We start from the raw sequence: 18,105 nt of genomic DNA on the forward strand, positions 1-18,105 counted from the left end.
GTATTCACTCAATCAGAGTAATGAAGTACCGCTTTAAAGTAGAAAAATACAAAAAAAAGTTAGAAAATCTTGACAACCCAGAATTTCTTGTAATTACATAATTAATATATTGCTCATCTTAAATAACACTTCAGCTTCAAACCATGCTCATCCCTAATTTATCTTTTTCCTTCAGACATTATTTGAAAAAGTTGGGACTATCCACGACTAGAAGAGTCATGCACACAATTAAACCTCTTTAACAGTGTACCGAGGGACAAAGTGTTCAGTTTGCACTAGCATTACTAGATATCTTATTCAGGCTACACATGTTGCTGAGCACTGTTATCCAATAGCATTAGTGGACAAAAAACTTTGTAGACCTTGGCTCTCTAAATCCATGCACCCTTACTGAATGATTCCTGCAATGTAATTGAATCTTTTCCATGAGACTTCTAGCTACAGTTGAAAGGGCTTGTTTGATTCTAACAGTTTATTTTCTCCTTCTATGAAACTGTAGTATTACACCTACAGCTTTAAAAACACTGAAATATCTTTCTGTTAACTCTATGTCTTGACTGGTTTAAATGCTTTCCCCCCCACACCTATTATAATTACTGCAAAAAGGATTTCTGGGCAAAAAATATATATAAGGAACTGAAACTATTTATCTAACTTTCTGGAAAAGTTAAATTATTTTTCTCTGTGCTGTACAGTTTCTCCTCTAGATGGTAGCAGACAACAAACTCTAAGGGACTTGCACTGTGAAGACTGGGATGATAGTAAATAAAAACCTTCTGCCGGTGAATTATAATTTAAAGAAGCTGAAAAGTCACTGTATATTAAATTATCTTCATGTTCAGTTTTCATTTGACATAGTTAAGGAGAGTTATGCTGGATATACCGATAGTTCCTAGTAAACTTAAGCCTGGAGTTTTGAAGGAATATTATTATCAAAAACCTTAATGCACTATGATTTGCTTTTACACAACTGTTATGCTAACCCCTCCTTAAAAATACAAACCACTATTTTAATAGTCCTAGCAATCTTCTGTTTTCTTTATAAAACCTTCTCTTGATTTCCTTAAATGTAGTTGAACTGAATTCTCCTGCCATGTCCAATAGTTACTGGATCCTGAAGTATTTGCATGAACAAAGGTTCATGCAAACTTTTTTTCATATTAGCTATGAGTAATTCATATTAAACTTCAATTTTTTCAGTTTCTCATTTTGTGCATCACAAAATGCCTTTCCAGGTTTTTAGTTTCAAGTTGTATTACACAGGCTTCTACATCTCAACATGTTCTGGAATGAAGACTAGTAGAGTTCACAAAAAGATTCCATGTACCACCTTCTTTTCAATTCACTAGTAGATGGAAAAAGAAAGTCCTTCTATAGGTACATGTGCCTGCATTAGGACCACTGGTTTTATCAAAGTCAAGAGATCCCTCTGAGCAGCAGGAAAAGAAACTAGGCTGCAAAATGATCTCAAGTCAGGACACGGAGGGCCTCATGTTGGTAGAAGGAATCACAAGCTAAGAAGTGTTTGTAAGCCTCTATTCACTGTCTTCTGTTGTCTTTAATTTCACATCAACAGATCCATGTACTATGTTTGCAAACATTAAAAATCATTATCCCATGATCTCTGAAGACTCCTTCAGCAGGTAACAATCCTTTTTGATAAGGGTGAGTGCTCCTTCACAGCGGGAGGGATCAGCAGCAGCAGCAGGAGGAAGGGGCTGCTCTGGCCCTTTGCTCTGCGGTGGAGCCCAGAGGCTGCTGCCCAGGGCCCAGGCCAGGTGTGCTCCGGCCCCAGCAGGGTGCTCTGCAGGCAACCACTGGCATTCCTCTGTGAGGAGGATGGCATGCTGCCCTGGCCTCTCCAGCTCCTGGGCATCCTGCAGCAAGAGGGACCTGTGACAGAGGGGGTCTTCCACTGAGCTGCCAGCAGAATAGCCCTTCATGAGCCGATGGAGATCAAGCAAAGCCAAGCTGCAATGCTGCTGGCTGTCCTCAAGACCTTCTGACCTGACACTGGAAGAGCTCCTTTCTGGCCTGAAGTCCCCAGAGGCTCACTGGGACCCCTTGCAGGATTTCCTGCAGAGCATTCCCAGCAGAGCTTCTCACGACAGAGCTCTACAAGGAGTGGATGGCAGCCATGCAGAGGAGCAGCTGGAGGAACTGAAAGCATAAGCATGGATTGCAGCCTGCCAGGTGAGCAGGGGCTGGGAGGGCCTGGCACTTGCCTGCTGTGGGACTGCCTCCTTCAAAAGCTGGTGCTTCTGGTAGCTCACCTTTGCTGGGGTAAACTTGGATACTGGGGGAAAAGGCACGGACAGAGAGCCTTCCCTAGTGTGGGCTTGGCTGGAATCAAGTGCTGAAAAGCAATGCTGGGCTTCCTTCCTTCCTCAAGGACAGGAGTCCTGATGGCTGGCTGAGAGCACAGCTGCTGGCTGCCTCCTGCCCCAGGCCAGCTCTGGAGACAACTTTGTGAACCTTGTATTGCTGTTCCCTCAGCATGGCCGAGAAGTCACTGGCAGCCAACCTCTTCCTGAAGTAGCTGCTGGCCTTCCTTCACCACATTGGCCACGATATCTGCAAAATCCCTCAAGAAGGACAGCTTTCCAAAGCAAAGTCCTCCACCATAGAAGGTGGTATGGCACCAAAGGGCTCTCTGCGGAGCTCTGTCTCACGAGGACAGAGGAAATCCCAGTGGAATAAAGCAGGCAAGCCTTTTCTTGGCTGGAGACCTAACCCATGCTGCCCCCCCCCAAATGAACTGAGCGCCACACCCCCAGTGTGTGAACACTGTGTTCCCAAGGGAGGCCCTTGAAGAAAGGGCTGATGCAAACCAGCTCAAGGGATCGCCTCTGCAGACCAGAGACAACACTGGGACTGTCTTTCTGCTCCAGGCTGTCCCTTCCCACCTGCAGACTCCAACACTTCTGCTTTAGGCACCTGTTACTTTGTCTCCAACCAGCCCAGAGCCCACGGTTAGGCTGTCTGGGATGTGCAGAACTACAGAGCCTGTCAGAAGAAGGAACATAAAGGGAGGCAGCTTTGGGTAAAGCAAGACCTGACTGCAGCTGATCCTACCTTTCCCCATCTCATCCCATTGTGGGGCAGAAAGTTTTGTAGGCTCCTCACAAGAAAACAAAAAGCCAAGAAAAAGGCAGAGAAGTGAGTCTTGGGCAGAGGAGAGGGAATGGCATCCAGCAAGGAAAAAGAGAAGGAGGAGAATGAAACAAAGCACGAAGGCCCAGAAGAGGAAGGGGCCCAGTTGCGTACCAGGCTCTGCTGCCCATTTTCCCCCCTTCTCAAGCCTGCTCTAAGTCAGTTCAGCTTGCTGGCAAGGGATAGCCAGGGATGGTGCTGCACAGGGTTTGGGAAGAGCTCCATGGCAGCTCCCTAGGGGACTCCATTGAGTCCTGTGCCTTGGCACTGGGGCACTGTACTTCTCTGCATGTGCATGGATCCCTAAGGACATTATTTCCCATGGGGATGAGGTGCCAGAGCCAGCCTGTCACCAATGTCAGCACTAGCTCTCTCTTCTGGGCTGTGCAAGATTCCTTGTCAACCATGTTTCCCAGAGAAAGGGGAATTAAGGCATGCCTGTTCCTGCCTCTGGAGGTTTATCAGTGCTTTCTGGCTCTGTTGTTGCAGGTACCAATTTCCTGTCCCTGGCTGAACCCTTGTGACCCTTGGGCTCCAGCACCTGATGTCCACCAAAATAAAAGGGGCTTTTCTCTCTCTCTGTTTTACTTCCTGTCTTCTAATTTGTGCCTATTGCCTCTGGTGCTCTCAGTGGGCACTCTGGAGAAGAGCCTGGCTCCCTCACCTTCATTTCCTCCTAGCATGTTTAGAAGGAGACATATACTTTAGTTTTTAGTTTATGTTTCTAGAGACACACATATTGATAACACGTACACCCTGTCCCGCAGTGACAGAAGGAAGGCTTTCCCTGGGGAAGACCTGGCAGTGAGTGGCTGAGAGGGAGGAAATCCTCACCACCTTTTGGTGGTAGATGGAAAGTTCTGCATCAGAGAGGAATTCTCCATCTTCCAGAGCATAGGACAAGTGGCTGTACCACAAGTGCTTTAAAGGCCTGGCTGGTGCTTTTTTACACACCTGGAAGCCTGGAATGTAGCAGCACCACTTTCCTGGAAACCTCCAGTGTTGAGGCTGTAACCTGGGAGTTCTGGAGAGGAATTTAGTCTAAGACAAACTCTCCAGAGTATGGAGAAAGTAAATGGCTTGATAAATTCTTCTACAGAGGGAACTTGGCTTAGGAGCTTTTCTTCACCTGTTGCACATGAATGCTGGTACAAAAGCTGGGGTCCAGTTCATAAAAGTGAGTGTCCAGTCAAACTACTCTTAAAGAATTTTGTAAGACAGTGGTTTATACATTGAAATTCATTGATATCAATCAGAGTTCACAGTATAAATAGTATGCATAGAACTTGTGCCTTTGAAAATCTGTTAACCATAGTCATGAAACTACATGTTCATGATATACAGAACTGTGAATTGTTTTACAGAGAATTAGTTTCCTTCTAGTTTATTCCAAAGAAGAGATTTTTGAAACCTTTTTAGAATTAAAGAGTAGAAGCTCTCAACTAATAAAACATGAATTTTTAATTAAATTTTGTTCCCATTGAGGACAAGGGAAAAGCAGGGATTAATTTATAAACTAGCAAATATTAGTGCTAAGTATCATCACAGGTGTAGGTGACAGCAAGAAAAATATGAACATTTAAAGGCATTCCTGGTAACCACAGAGGTTGTTGGAAGTCTGCCTACTTCTTCAAAAAACTCCTTTGTTTAAGTCAGATGTTCCCTGCACTGTAGTTAATGTTTTGGTAACACATATGGTAGCAAAGACTTGTACTTTCTTTCTTGAATTTTCTGAATCCTGTCCACTTCCTTATGACCCACGTAGCTCCCAGTTGGTTTTAGGCCACTATTCCCATTTTACTTCAAGGCTTCGAGAACTCTGAGCTTGGTTCAGCAAAGCACCAAAGTGTTCATATAGCATAAGATAGAGCACGCTTTTCATGAGGTTATTACTAGATTTAGATACATTTTCTTGTGTAATTACAGCAAATTTCAGCTACACAATAATATTTTCCTCATCACTAACATTATAAGAAGATTACACTGTTAATATGCACAGGATTTATGTGTGCAGTGTGTGTGAGCACACAGCAAATGCCTTCAGTTACAGCACTCACAAACATCTATAAGTTGATGGATACAAATGTGCACACACACAATAATCTACAGAGAGCAGATGGCTCCACTGTCTATTGACATGTCCACAGCACTTCTTTTGATTAAAACTTGGATTGAAGGCTGTCAGCCACCCAAAACAAAACATCCTCGAGTGCATCCCACTCAATCATTCTGATTGCAACTACTTTAATAAACACACCCTTTCTGGAGATACTTCATTTGGTACTTATATTTATTATCTAAACGTTGTTTTAATGTACATTTGGGATAATCAGTCAAAATACCCAAGCAACATTCCTTTCCCTATACTTTCCAATAATCAGAATACACATATTGTTTTATTCTGCACACAGGTTTATTTCACTGTACCTTAGTTGATACTGAGTGGGGATCATATTTTCCTTATTTTCACCCATTTGTTTCCACAAACTAACTTTATTTTGGCTCTGATGGCAAGGCACCAAAGCATTAGTTGAAATTCAATGAAAACTGCAGTCCTATGGAATTTAAGCCTATGCTTTAATGCTTTGCTGAATTAGGACTCTCAGCAGGAAGACACGTAGAAGTTTGGTAATTTTCCCAGGAGTTGCCAGTGAACAGACAAAACTCATGTGATTGCTGAGTATTGCCTGAACAGTGCACACATACCATAACCCAGGCCTAACCTGAACCGTGACATTAAAAAACTCCCTGGGCAAGTTTAACTGTGCCATCAGGCTTACATTTATAACTATGTAACAGCTAAATTGTCAACATATTTTCTTTCACAGTTGCAACATGAAAACCACCAAATCTTTTTGGGATTTTTCCAAGTTTTAGTTATGGGAGAATCCTATCAGCTGTAAAATTGCCAGGTTTATAAAGTTAGTCACCCAAAGACAGATTTAATATCAAACAGGCTTGATACAAAAGAGAACACAGGAATATCTGCATGCTAGTTTTTTTTAATAGCAAATTATTTTTTAAAATGACAAAACAAGAAAATAAATCTTAAAAAGCCCACAGAACTGCTGCATATAAGTTTAATAACATTAGATAAGTTAAACAAAATAATGTATTTCTCAAGTAAAACTGAGTTCAACTATCACACAGAGCAGATTCAGGCAGAAAAACTATTAGCAAGACCACCCGTATGTTTCTTGCTTAATTTCTAATTTTAATTCCCAGTTATTTGTTACTCATAAACAGTTAGTGTCCCCCCCAAAAAAGAATATGATACAAAATTCGTGTTGTCAGTGTTGCAAGGTGAATGATAAAATGGTTATATCTCTATTTCTAAACAGTCTGCTTTGCTTTTCTGAAGAAATATGTCCTGCCTTTCTTACAAGAAAACAGAGGGGGAAACAGTTTAAAAGTTCAGTAACACCCACAGGGATTTCATATTCCCATGAAAGAAAATGAGAATATTAGACTGTACTAGAATTTAGTGTAAGCTTTTAAATTACTCTTACTGATATCTGTAAGTCTTTTAAGCATGGAAGACACACAGAAAACTATTATATAATGGGGAAACTATAGTCATTGTCCAGAAGTTCTACATCACAAATCTTTTAGCATTTTCTAAACACTAAGGATGACCCTGTCAAGAAAGTATATTTGTATTTCCAGATGTAAGAAGGGGTAAGATTTTGCACCAAAAGACATTAAATAATCACAGAATCCCAGGAAATACTCCCCCCTGGTTTCCTAGCTGGTTAAAAGAAAATAAACAAAGGGTGAGAATAAATGTTGAATTGGAAATTAATACAAAGAAATCTGTCCTATTAAACACATTAAGTTTTTGGAAAGGGAGATAAGAAGAAGTTAGCAAGGATGTGAAGTAATTCATCATATTCAGAGCTTTATTATTGAGTGCAATGGATTTAACAATGTTGTATGTGGTGCAATTTAAAGCCTGCTAATATTTAATATTGGTAAATGTAAGCAGGAAAAAGCAAATCTTGATTATACATACACATTAGGCTGTAAATTACCTACTACCTCTGAGAAAATAGACTTTGAAGTCACTAGGAATGATATTAGGAATTCTTGGTAAAGGAATGCAGAACAACATACTGTGTTGCCACAAAACTTCAGTCTCTTCCTTTCAAAGAAAACAGAAAAGGGTGAAAAGGAAGAATAAAGATACCAGTAACTTCCATGTGATGAGAGATTTAACTGGAGTCCTCCGTGACGACAAGAGGCAACTCGGGGTATATGAAGTTATGAATAGCATGGGGGAGGTGATTAAGCAATGATTACTTGTTTATTTCTCATAGCACAAGAACAAAACAGCCCTCAATGAAATTACAAGGCAGCTGCTTTAAAACAAGCCAAGGGAAGTACTTTTTCATACAGCACCTAATTAAACAGCAGAACCCATGGGATACTGTGGAGGTCAAAAAAAAAAGTTAATTCAAAATATATTAGAAATGTAAGATAGGCCTATGAGTGGCTATTAAACATGATTTTCCAGATGAAATTTCCATCTTGGAAATCCTGATGGCTACAGTACAAGGTAAAAGGATTGCTCTGTTCCTTTTTATCTGCAGCCAGCTTTACTCTAGTTCCCTTCCCTGGGCTTCTTGTGCTACTTCAGAGTTGCCACCTCCTTCCTTCTTGTGCTCTTGCGCCTGACTTTCTCCATCTGTCTTTCCCTCCTTCCAGCTGTTTTCCGGATCAGCTGTTTTCACCACCGAACAAAGCCCAGATGGCTGAGCACTGAATACAGAGAGGCATGCAGTTCCTGTGCCTGGAGCTGTGTGATATCCCATCCTGCTCCTGTAGTTGCAGAAATAGGTGGAGTCCAGTCACATAGAAGTATGAAGGGGAGAAGAATGCTTATGGTCTTCAGAAATGCTATGTGCTGACCCCCTGAGCATCCACATGGATTATGTGTGGCTTTTCCCCCAGAACTCTGGCAGTAGATGACTCTTGAGCAGTTTCACAAAGACAACGAAAGGCATTTCCTTGATTCCAGAAACACTACCATGTCTAAACTTGGAAGTCACCCTCCCAGAGGTACTAGATTTCCACAGTGAAAAAAGCTTTGATGTTATCTGTACTGTGTGTGTAATAAATCACTTTTATTCTGTTCCCAAAAGCAGATCAATGTTTTTAGCCAAAGCTCAACAAGCAGCCTGCTTGTGGCAGACACAGCCCATGGAAAGTTCCACCCGGATGGTTTTAGGCGGGCAAATTTTAAACTGGAAAGAGCAACTTATAAAGGAAAAGGTTAAGAACTCTCATGCATGGCTATCCAGTTCTTCCAAACCACTTACTTTCCCCACTTAAAGTACATGTGTGCATGCATGTATGCGTATATTTTCACATACATTCAAGCTGCCACCACTGAAATGATACTACTAAGAGGATGTTGTTTCTGTAAATCTCCTTCCCCACTGACCAACCTTTGCCTGGGTTTTCCAGCCCAGTACTGCCTTGGCAGCATAAGCAGGGTACTTTGAACATGGCACAATACCATTTTAAGCCACTATTACAGTTTCGGCTGCCACAGTTAGCAATTACTTGAAGAAGAGAAAACGGCCGGCTTATTGAAGAGTGTGTAACCAAGCCGGCAAGGACCTTTTGAGATATTCCAGGTTCCGAGCATGCCAGCAGCTGCGAGCTGAACAGAAAGCTTTCAGCGCTGACCGAGCTCTCCTTGCAACACAATACCACATTGTCCGGGCCAAGTGTAAGAACACTCCTTCTGCAGATAAGATGAGCTTGGCAGAAGTACCTTTTTAATGGCAGTATTTCACTTGCAAGATAAACATATCACTTACTACTAATTTCTTCCACCCTGTGAAGGATCTCTGTATAAATAAATAAGTAAATAAATACTTCTTCCTGGGACTGTTTTGGCTGTGACACCCCAGCTCTCCCCTGCTTGGAGCAGCTGCGTACGGGCGCCTCGGCCCTGCGGGTGCCGGACAAGTTTGTGCTTTTGGCAAGAACCTGGGGTCAGGAAACTCCGCTGCAGCTGTCTGTGCGCACCCGGACGAGCGGAGCCCGCGGGGCCCACGGCGAGCCTGGTGCCACCGCGCCAGGGCACCGCGCCCGCGGGCGGCGGGAGGCAGCGGATGCGGCCCCGGGGATGGCGAGGGCTCCCCGCTCCCCGCCCCCGGAGCCCGTCCCGCCCCGCCCCGGCCGTCGGCGGCGGCCCCGCCCCACGAAGGGCCCCGGGGCGGGCGGTGCGCGGCGCGGAGCGGGCGCGGCGGCGGCGGGAGGTGCGCGCAGGTGGCGCCGGGGCCGTGCGGCGGCGGGAGGGGGGGATGCGGCATGGCCGAGCCGCCCGGAGCCCCGCACCGCACCACCGGCTCCACCCTGCTGCACCCGCTGAGCGCGCTGCTGGGCATCCCGCTGGACCAGGTGAGGCTGCGAGCCGCGCCGGGAGCGGCGGGCCCGGGCGGCATCCTCAGCGGGGATCTCCGGCCGGCAGGGACGGGGGGTCCGTCGCTGTCACGCCGTGTCTGCTCGAGTGCCTCGGGAGCAGGGCGGAGAGCCCGCGGTAGGAGCGGGTTTGGGCGGAGGTCGGGCTGTTGTCACCGGGAAAGCGTTTCATTTTTCCCGGCAATGCCTGGCGCTTCTCCTGCTCTCGCAAGAAGTCGCTGCTGGATGCTGCTGGATGCTGTCAGTCACGGTGCTGGGCTGACTGCGGCAGAGTTTGGAATGCTTCAGGAGCTCGGGTGCTGGGCCGCCTCTGGGAACCGCGTGGGAAGGTGCGGGGTGCCCTGTAGGGAATGCTTACGTTCGGGCACTGCTTTCGTGCCTACAGGGCTGTAGAAGGGAGGCTTAGAAGCCTTACTTCCAGCCTAGTCCAAGTGCCTGATGGAATTGCAAAGTGCATATATGGAGATAGACAGAACACACAGACACACGCACAAATGGTTTTCTGGGCGGGCGAGTTTGCATTAAATCATTAACAGCATCATAGATTTTTGGCTGTGGTAGTGTTTTATAATTGTTTATAGTGTCCTAATTAACTTTACCACTTAACGGGCAGAAAAGTATTGCTCTCCCCCACCTCCCCCACCTTTTATTGTCTCTCAAGCCTGCATGCACCTGCTGCCTTCCTGCATTCTTTCAGCGACAAGGAAGTTAGGTCTGGAAGTTTGTGCTGACCAGAAAAAGACTCCACCAAGCTGCTAGGAAGTTGAGCTGTGCTCTAAGAAACCAGGGCAGCAGAGGTGTGCTTGGTAAAAAATCAACAGAAGATTGAGATTTATTTGCTTTCTTCTGTTTGCAGAGTGAGTGGTGCTATGTGTCATTTTTTACTACTGTTTGTTTTTCAAGTTGAGTAAGGAATATGTAATTTTATAGATTAAACCCCTTCATCTAACCATGCCAGTTTCCCCCTTTTTTGACAGAAAACAGGTTTTGATGCAAGAGGAGACATTTGTTGCTCAACACGAAAACAGTCAAACAATAGAGGCCTGTAATTATCTGTGAGCTATTAGTTTAGGAGAAGGCACATGAATAGTGATAGCTTCTCTTTTGAGGTATTCCATGCCATGATTGATGAATACAGGAGCACCACAGAAAACAGGAATAGCAAACGTTTACTGTTCCAGCTTGTTTGTGGTGCCACAGCATACATACAGCGTTAGGCTGACTCAGTTACCAAACAATGAAGTCTTGACAGACTGCAGTTTTTTCTTTCTAAGCTTTCAAAATCTTGTCCTTCCATTCAGCCAAGGTGATACAAAGGGGGTGTTGTCTGTGGAGAAAATTCTTCTCATGCTGTTCCGGGCCTGAGGATGCTTCACTGCGCCTGGTTACATGCTGTGTTTGTCCCTGGGCCCTGCTCTCATGGGTGCTGCTGGTGGACACTTCCGTGTTCGGTGATTTGCGTCTCGAGCCCACAGCAGTAAGCAGGGCCCATGTGCTCTGGGGTCAGCAGTGTGACTGGGCAGTGCGAGGGTGTGTGCAGCGTAGGTGCTGTCCTGTGGTTGGCCCTGCTGGCTCCAGTGGCATGGGGCAGTGATGGCCCAGGAGGAACCCCTCCTTGCTAGGGTTCATCACATAACTGCAGCATAGCTGCAATGAAATAGAGCTTTCCTCACCTGAAAATCCCCCCTGTTTAATAGTCCCTGTGAGATTATGCTATTGATACTTTTAAAAAATTTCCCCCACTCCTCTTGCCCGACTGCAGTGTGCTGGACCATGCCAAGCATCAGGGATTTCTGCTGTCCTGGAATCGGATGTACCCAGATCGCGGCTGTGCGTGGAAGCACTGTGCCACCACTGTTCCCTCAAATCACGAGTCTCAACTCTGACCTGCAGTGCTAAGGCCCTCAGAAGCAAAATAAAAACATTTTCACACAGTTGTTCTGCCAGGTGGATTGCTTACCTTCCTCATTAGAATGAGAGAGGGTTTTGCTGAAGGGGGAAAAAGTTCAGTCACTTGCTCCTCTGCACAGAATGGAGCTCTGTGTATGAAAGACAATTTTGCCAGATCTGAATCCCATGTGGAGCAGGGACTGATTGTACCTGAGTCCCTTACTGCAGTGCTGAGAGGCTTTCTGTACCTTCTGCTTGGCGCCCAGGCTGCAGCAGGGGAGGTGTCTTTGGTTTGCCACTCTGTGCTCAGCCTGTTGGATGGTGACAGCCCCAGTCTCCCTCTGGTCCATGTGGCTGGCAGCCGGTTCCCTGTGGCTGGCCCTGAACCTTCAAAAATGCCAGGAAGTGCCTGGAGAGCGAGAGGCAAAGGTGGAGTTAAGACCCTCCAGGTCACTGTGGTATGTGAAAGCCATGTGTGTGTCTGCCTCTGTGTTAAATGAACAGAGGGCTTGTCCCTTTTTTATAGAGATGGTTTTCCATGAGAACTGTGCTATGAGAGAGATTTCACTCTATGTAAAAGACCAGAAAAAAGTTGAGCTGAAGGTCTGAGAAATGAAAGTTGTAATTGTTAGCCTTTCATTGCTGAGGCAAGAAAGCTGTGATAATGGTACCCGGAAAATGTTTTGTCATCTAAGAAGCATCTGTTGTATCACTCACTATGGGAAGCAGGGATGACTATAAAAATGTCATTTTTCACATTGGTGGTTTTCTTAATTAAAAAATTGCAACTTAGGTTTAAAAGCAGCACAGAATTACAGAGGATGGAGTTCCTATCTGCACTGTGTACCTGGCAGACTGCTCACATTTTGTTTAGGAGACAGTGCACTGCATGAGAACATAGTGGTGTTTTCTGCTTTAGATGCTAAAACAGTCTTGTTGTCTCAGTGTGTATTTGCATGTCTCTTTAACACATGATTGATCTTTGAATTTAGCATTGAAATATTATTTTTTAAGAAGTGCTATATTTGGTAACAATATTAATGAGCTTGAAAGAGGATGAAAAGACTTTCTGTGTTCAATTCATTCTCATATCCCAGGAAATCAGACTTTGAAGTTTAGCTGACTCGTGTTCTAAAAATATCTGTCTAGGTCAATGACATACCTTCAGCAGCATTTGCAAAAGAATTTTGGGGTGGTTTTTATTTCCATTTCACATATTCCCCAAATCAGTGATGCTCGAATGCCATCTCTCCAGTTTGCTTATACAGTGACTTTTGGCAAAGTATACACTTTTTTGTTATAAATGCCCAAAATCACCGATTTTGGGATATAGTCCTCTACCATGAATCAGTGAAATATGGAAAGTTAAACATTAAACTTTTAATAGTGTAATTTATGTAAACAAAGTGTGTGTGTGTGTAAAAATACTGTGAAGAAATAAATATACTATTTAAAGCAATATTGGAAGTAAATTTAATGGCACTGTTTATTCCTGTGTAGTTTTACCATGCCTTCCTAAGCTCTAGGCATCTCTAGAAGTAATTCAGGCTCAGAGGGTTAAGACACACAATTAAAAAGTTTCGCTTCTCAAGGTTATTTTGTAGAACCCTTGATATGCCAGGTTACCTATTGCTTTAGAAGTAGCAACCCTAGTGCAAATAGTCAACTGCTGTACAACAAACTTTACATTTTGACAAGCCTTATTACCCTGACCTATTGTCAGACAGTACCAAAGTTGTGGATTTTAAGGGAAATATGTTCAGAGGAAACTCCCTCAAAAAACTGTATGAGCGTCTTCTCATGTTTGTATCAGAGGGCTTTTAACTTCAGTGTTTTCATTGATGAGGTCAGCCATGCTTCTGCAAAGAGGAAAAAAAAAGTTCACTTGAACTTAATTTTGGCTTTGTCTGCTGATGGGAATGAAAAATTTTTCATTTTAATTAATTTTCATCTGTTTTTCATTTAAATTATTTCATTGTAGGTCATCTGCATATTTATATTTTGACAGCAGTTTAAATAAAAAAACTAACTGTAGAGGGATTCGGGGACATGCCTCTGAGTCTTGGGATAGTTGGAGTATGAAAGATGTCATTCCACCATTCCTTGAGTTTGAATAACTGTCTGCCCAAAGCATGCTGGTGAACCGGTTTAAAAAGGAGAAAGAAGAAAAAAGTATATGTATCTTTTTTTCCTTTAACAAAAATCAGCATGTATTCTGATCCCAAAATCAGGGATGGTTTTGTTAACATTTTTGTTAACATTTTTCTTTTTTTTTTGCTGTCTGACTTCAGTTTTACTTCTCTGCTTTCTGATTTAACTAGTCAGCAGATCTGTTAGTCCCAAAGCTCCTTGCATGTGTTTCCTTATCCACTTTTTGGGCAGTGTAAAGTAAAATAAAAAACTAACTTTGTAGGAACTCGGCAGACTTTAGGCTGTGAACTTTCAGGATCCTTTAATGGTTGTCAATAGAGACACTAGAAAATGTAGTGCTGAGGAAGGAAAGGTAATTTGTTACAGACTGAAGCGCGATAACTGAAGATGGAAGTTTATTAAAGATTTAAGTGGGGTTAGGACCAGGTTTTTAACTGAAAAAAAGGTAACAACTGTCATGGTTGGTGGGAACTATGCTACATTTCAATTTCCTAATGCCAGTCATTTTACATTAGATAATTCTACATTTCCATTTTGAATTGCAGCAGTCTGTGTTACATTGACTGTCTCCCTGCCTAACACACTCAACTGCAAAAAAATTATGTAAATTTTAGTTGAGAATCAGTAAGAAAAAATAAATTTGAATTCAACACATTTATAAAGACATATTACTTACCTTGCCAAAACCAACTTTAATTTTGATATTTTCTGACTTTTGAGTACCTAGATTTTGTAAAACTGTTTTCCTTAAAAGGAACCATTAGCTTTTTATTGTAATATCATGAAGGACAAAGCATGATGTAAAGAACAGAGGAAGAATCTTGCTGACCCTGGTTTGGGTCCCCAGTTAAACAGGTGCTTCTGAGCAGGGCATTTCTTATTGAATTTAGAGCAAACTCAGTCTCTAACTTGTTTCAGTCACTTGTGCAAGGTGCAGGATTCTGTATCTTCCTGAGACAGTCCTGGGACAGAGGTATGGTACTTTCAAAGATTAAGGCCATATCCAAAGCATTTCTTTCTGTTCAGGTCAGCTATCACCAACAACTGCAATAATACACATTCTCTTCTGCTTTGGAAACATGTGCTGCCTTTTTCAACGTGTTCTCACTTGGTTTGGCACTGTAGTCTTGAACCTTATGGCTGATGTCTTGATACTACAAGTGTAAATATTTCCACATCCCTCATGCCCTGAAAACAAAGCCTGTCCTATTAAGTTTTTAATTTGGCAAGGGACAAAAGTGCAACTGGAATCAGCTGCTTACAATTTTCCCCCTTTTAAGCAGCTTCCTTCTCATTTGTGTTAAGATCTGGAAAAATAAACGTTGAAGGGCTGCATAAAGTTTCCTGAAACCTTCTCTGCACATTAATCACGCCAGTACTGATTTAGTGGTGCTCTGCAGCTATTTTGAGAAAATCTAAAGTAGTGATGGAGACTCTTGGGCTCCAGCCTAGGGATCTAGGCACTGAGCACAGAGCTGGCTCTGTGTTTTCGGGGGAGCCCCTGATGCTTAGGGATTTGCTGTGCATTTGCCAGCCTGGCACGGTATTTAATACTCTGGCTGCTCCTTGGCTCCAGTTACAGTTCACAAGGACAGGCAGCGCTGGAGGCAGGCTTGCCAAACTGCAAAGTGATGCTGCTAGTCCCTGGGCAAGGGAGGCTGCAGCACTGCGCTTGGTATTACTGCAGGAATCCAACCTTTTGTACTTATCCAAAATCAAGTAAAAAGTCGGATTTTAAAACATGTCAGTGGGCCACATTTTATTTGGAGTGAAAAAAATCCCTCTGTATGTGACCCAGGAGTTACAGAGAACCTTGAGGGTACCAAAAATCATCTCCTGGATGCTTGGATAGTCTAGTTAGGGTCATTAAGGAGGTCTTCCAAAACCTCAGGCCTGCTCTTAAAAGTACAGCCTGAAGCAGAAATTTCTACCGTTGTTTACTAATAGCGGTGACAGTGTTTATGTTAATATTAATTTGGACCAGGAGTATCCTTTGGGAAGGAATCCCTTGACCATCCCTATTTGGCACAAAGTAGCCCTGGAGCATCTACACAGGGTTGCTTTCTGAGGATGTGAAGCCAAAGGGTGCTCCCCAGGGATCTGCAGTGCCTCAGCTGTTGAGAGGCACACAGCACTGGAGTTCAGCTCCTCTGAACGGAGACCCTCCAGACAATGAGTCACAGGAATGAGGTTCCTCGCCCTCCGCTGCTTTGCTCTTCAGACCCATTTTTGCTCCACCTCAGCACTTGCTAAGATGGACATAGTGGAATTCTCTGACCTTCATCTGGTGGTTTCTTCAGAGTGCAGCACTGGTCAGGCTTGTTTGGTCACTTCTGAATAGGTGGAATCCAGCCCGTTCTGCAGAGGGCTCAGCCAGGTCAGCCAGTCCTGCTTCTGACAACGGAGAGAATGGCACGGAGAGAATGGCACGTGGAGAAAAACAGCGAAGGGAAACCCTATGGGTGGTCCTTTCCCAGAGCAAGATTGCATCAGTCTCCCATCATATGACCTTGACTGGAAATGTTTATTTTCACCAGTCCTTTTGTTTCCTGGTTTAAAGCATTTTAAACAGCTTTTGCAAAATCACAGGTGAGCATGGAAGCAAAACCAAAAACACACATTCTGACGTAAGTGTTTTTTTAGAAGTTTTTTGGATGGGGTCTACTTACAGTATGTTTCATCCTTAATGGAGTTGAGTGGAATATTTTTTCTCCTGTGTTTTGGGTTTCCCTCATGATAAGAAAATTCCACGCTTTAGAAAAAAATCTTAAAAATGTGAGGAAAAAAATTCCTTGTAAACATATATTTGAATCAAATATGTTGAAACAGTTACAAATTTCCAAAGATTTGTTCTCAATCATTCCTCTAAGTGTTAATAAAATACCCGAATAGAAGATAATTTTAAAAACCAAAATTCAAAGTATTAACTAGACAGCCTGGAATTATTATTTTTTTTTTTTTAACAGGAAATGGTACTCATTGTTCTGAAAACTTTTAAGAAAGTTAATCAATCAGTCTGTAGCATGAGTGTTGCCATGCTGTCTGGTCTGAGGCAAAACAAATAGCAAATATTAGAACAATTCTTCATTTTCCTCTTTCTGGATGCTTTGTCCTTGCAAGATTTGAGCACTCTCAACATTTACCTGGTGACGGAGTGGCTGGATAATGGGAGTTCTGCCTGTGCCCTCATGTGACACCTTGCAGTGTAGCGGGTAGGAAGCTGTCTCAAAGCATGTGCTGCTTACCTAGATGATTCAAGCAAAAGGCAAATAGACCCGAGTGTGTGCATCTGGCTGCTAAATCCCAGACAAAAACCTGGCAACCCTATGGAATAACAAGTTTAAAATTTTTGATCAGTGTGAAATTATATTCCATGGTCTTTAAGTTCAGCGAGTGTATCAGGCTGGGGGTCATTTGGGATGGAAAAGGGAGGCAAGAAAACACTCTTTTAAATAATTTGTTTGGATTATGTGCAGAATACTAGAAAAACTAAATAGCCATTTCTGGCCAAGAAACAGACTTCAAATGCTGACTGTCTTGGACTGGGTGAATGTTTGCTGCTGTGTTGTGACAAAGCCCTAATTGGACTTGAGCAATTTCTTCATTTGTGGTTTCTTGTTCAAGTGCAATTTGGCCCTGGTATGCAGATAGGGCAGGAATGGGAAAGGCAAAATGACAAGGCAAAACCTAAAACAGTTGAGGACCCCTCGCTTTCAACAGTTCTTGAATAACTCTTATGCTTGTTTTCATGCTCATGTATTGGTTTCAAGTAAAACTTTTTAAAGTTTTAATTTTTAACTTTTACATCTGGCTTAAATGACATTATAAACTGGTGAAAGTAGGTTTTTTCCCCTGTTACCACTGCAAGGTAAGGTTAAAGAGAGTACAGTATTGACTGTGCGCACACACAGAGGGCAGGTTCAAATCCCTGACTCCTACGGTTTGTATTAGAGTATTTAGACCAGCAAATTCCAGCTGATAGATCAATAATTTATCTGTTTTAGAGAGAGTTTTAGAATTACTCTGTTCACTCACAAGTGGAGTTTAAGTAGTCTGACATTTACACTTCTTAAGTGTCAAGGTTTCTCAGGATATTTTGCCAACTATGCTGTATTGAAGGTGAAAGCAAAGTGTAGACAGACGGTTTGGAGACAGCTACTGAGAAGTTAAAATTCATTTTTTCAAAATTAAATTCAGTTTTTGATGGCAGCATTAGGCATCCACAGCGAATTGTAGGCACTGTTAGGACCCACAGCTGTCTCTGCCTTGGTGTGTATGTTTGTGTTCATGCTAATTCTCTAGAGGCAAAAAAATGTGGTCTGTAGTTGCCATGGCAACAATAACACTGCACTCAGTATGGGTGGGTTTTCCCTACTTTATACAAATATGTTGAAAGTGTAGGCATATTGCTGTGAGACACTGTGAAATATGATAGACTCTTGAGAGAGAAAACACTTGTTTGTTTTTTGTTCAGAGAAT

At 43.0% G+C, this 18,105-nt stretch overlaps 1 protein-coding gene across 2 annotated transcripts in view; it reads left to right on the forward strand.

The window, feature by feature from the left end:
* The first annotated feature begins 9,421 nt into the window (after positions 1-9,421).
* Positions 9,422-18,105, forward strand: part of MBOAT1 (membrane bound O-acyltransferase domain containing 1) — a 56,040-nt gene continuing 47,356 nt past the window's right edge. For both annotated transcript variants that reach the window (XM_069007997.1, XM_069007998.1), the window contains exon 1: positions 9,422-9,564. In XM_069007997.1, the coding sequence (XP_068864098.1) occupies positions 9,475-9,564 (90 nt within the window). In that variant the 5' untranslated portion in view covers positions 9,422-9,474. The remainder of the gene's footprint in view (positions 9,565-18,105) is intronic.

The sequence above is a fragment of the Aphelocoma coerulescens genome, chromosome 2 (genome assembly GCF_041296385.1).
Source record: "Aphelocoma coerulescens isolate FSJ_1873_10779 chromosome 2, UR_Acoe_1.0, whole genome shotgun sequence".
Lineage (NCBI taxonomy): Eukaryota > Metazoa > Chordata > Aves > Passeriformes > Corvidae > Aphelocoma > Aphelocoma coerulescens.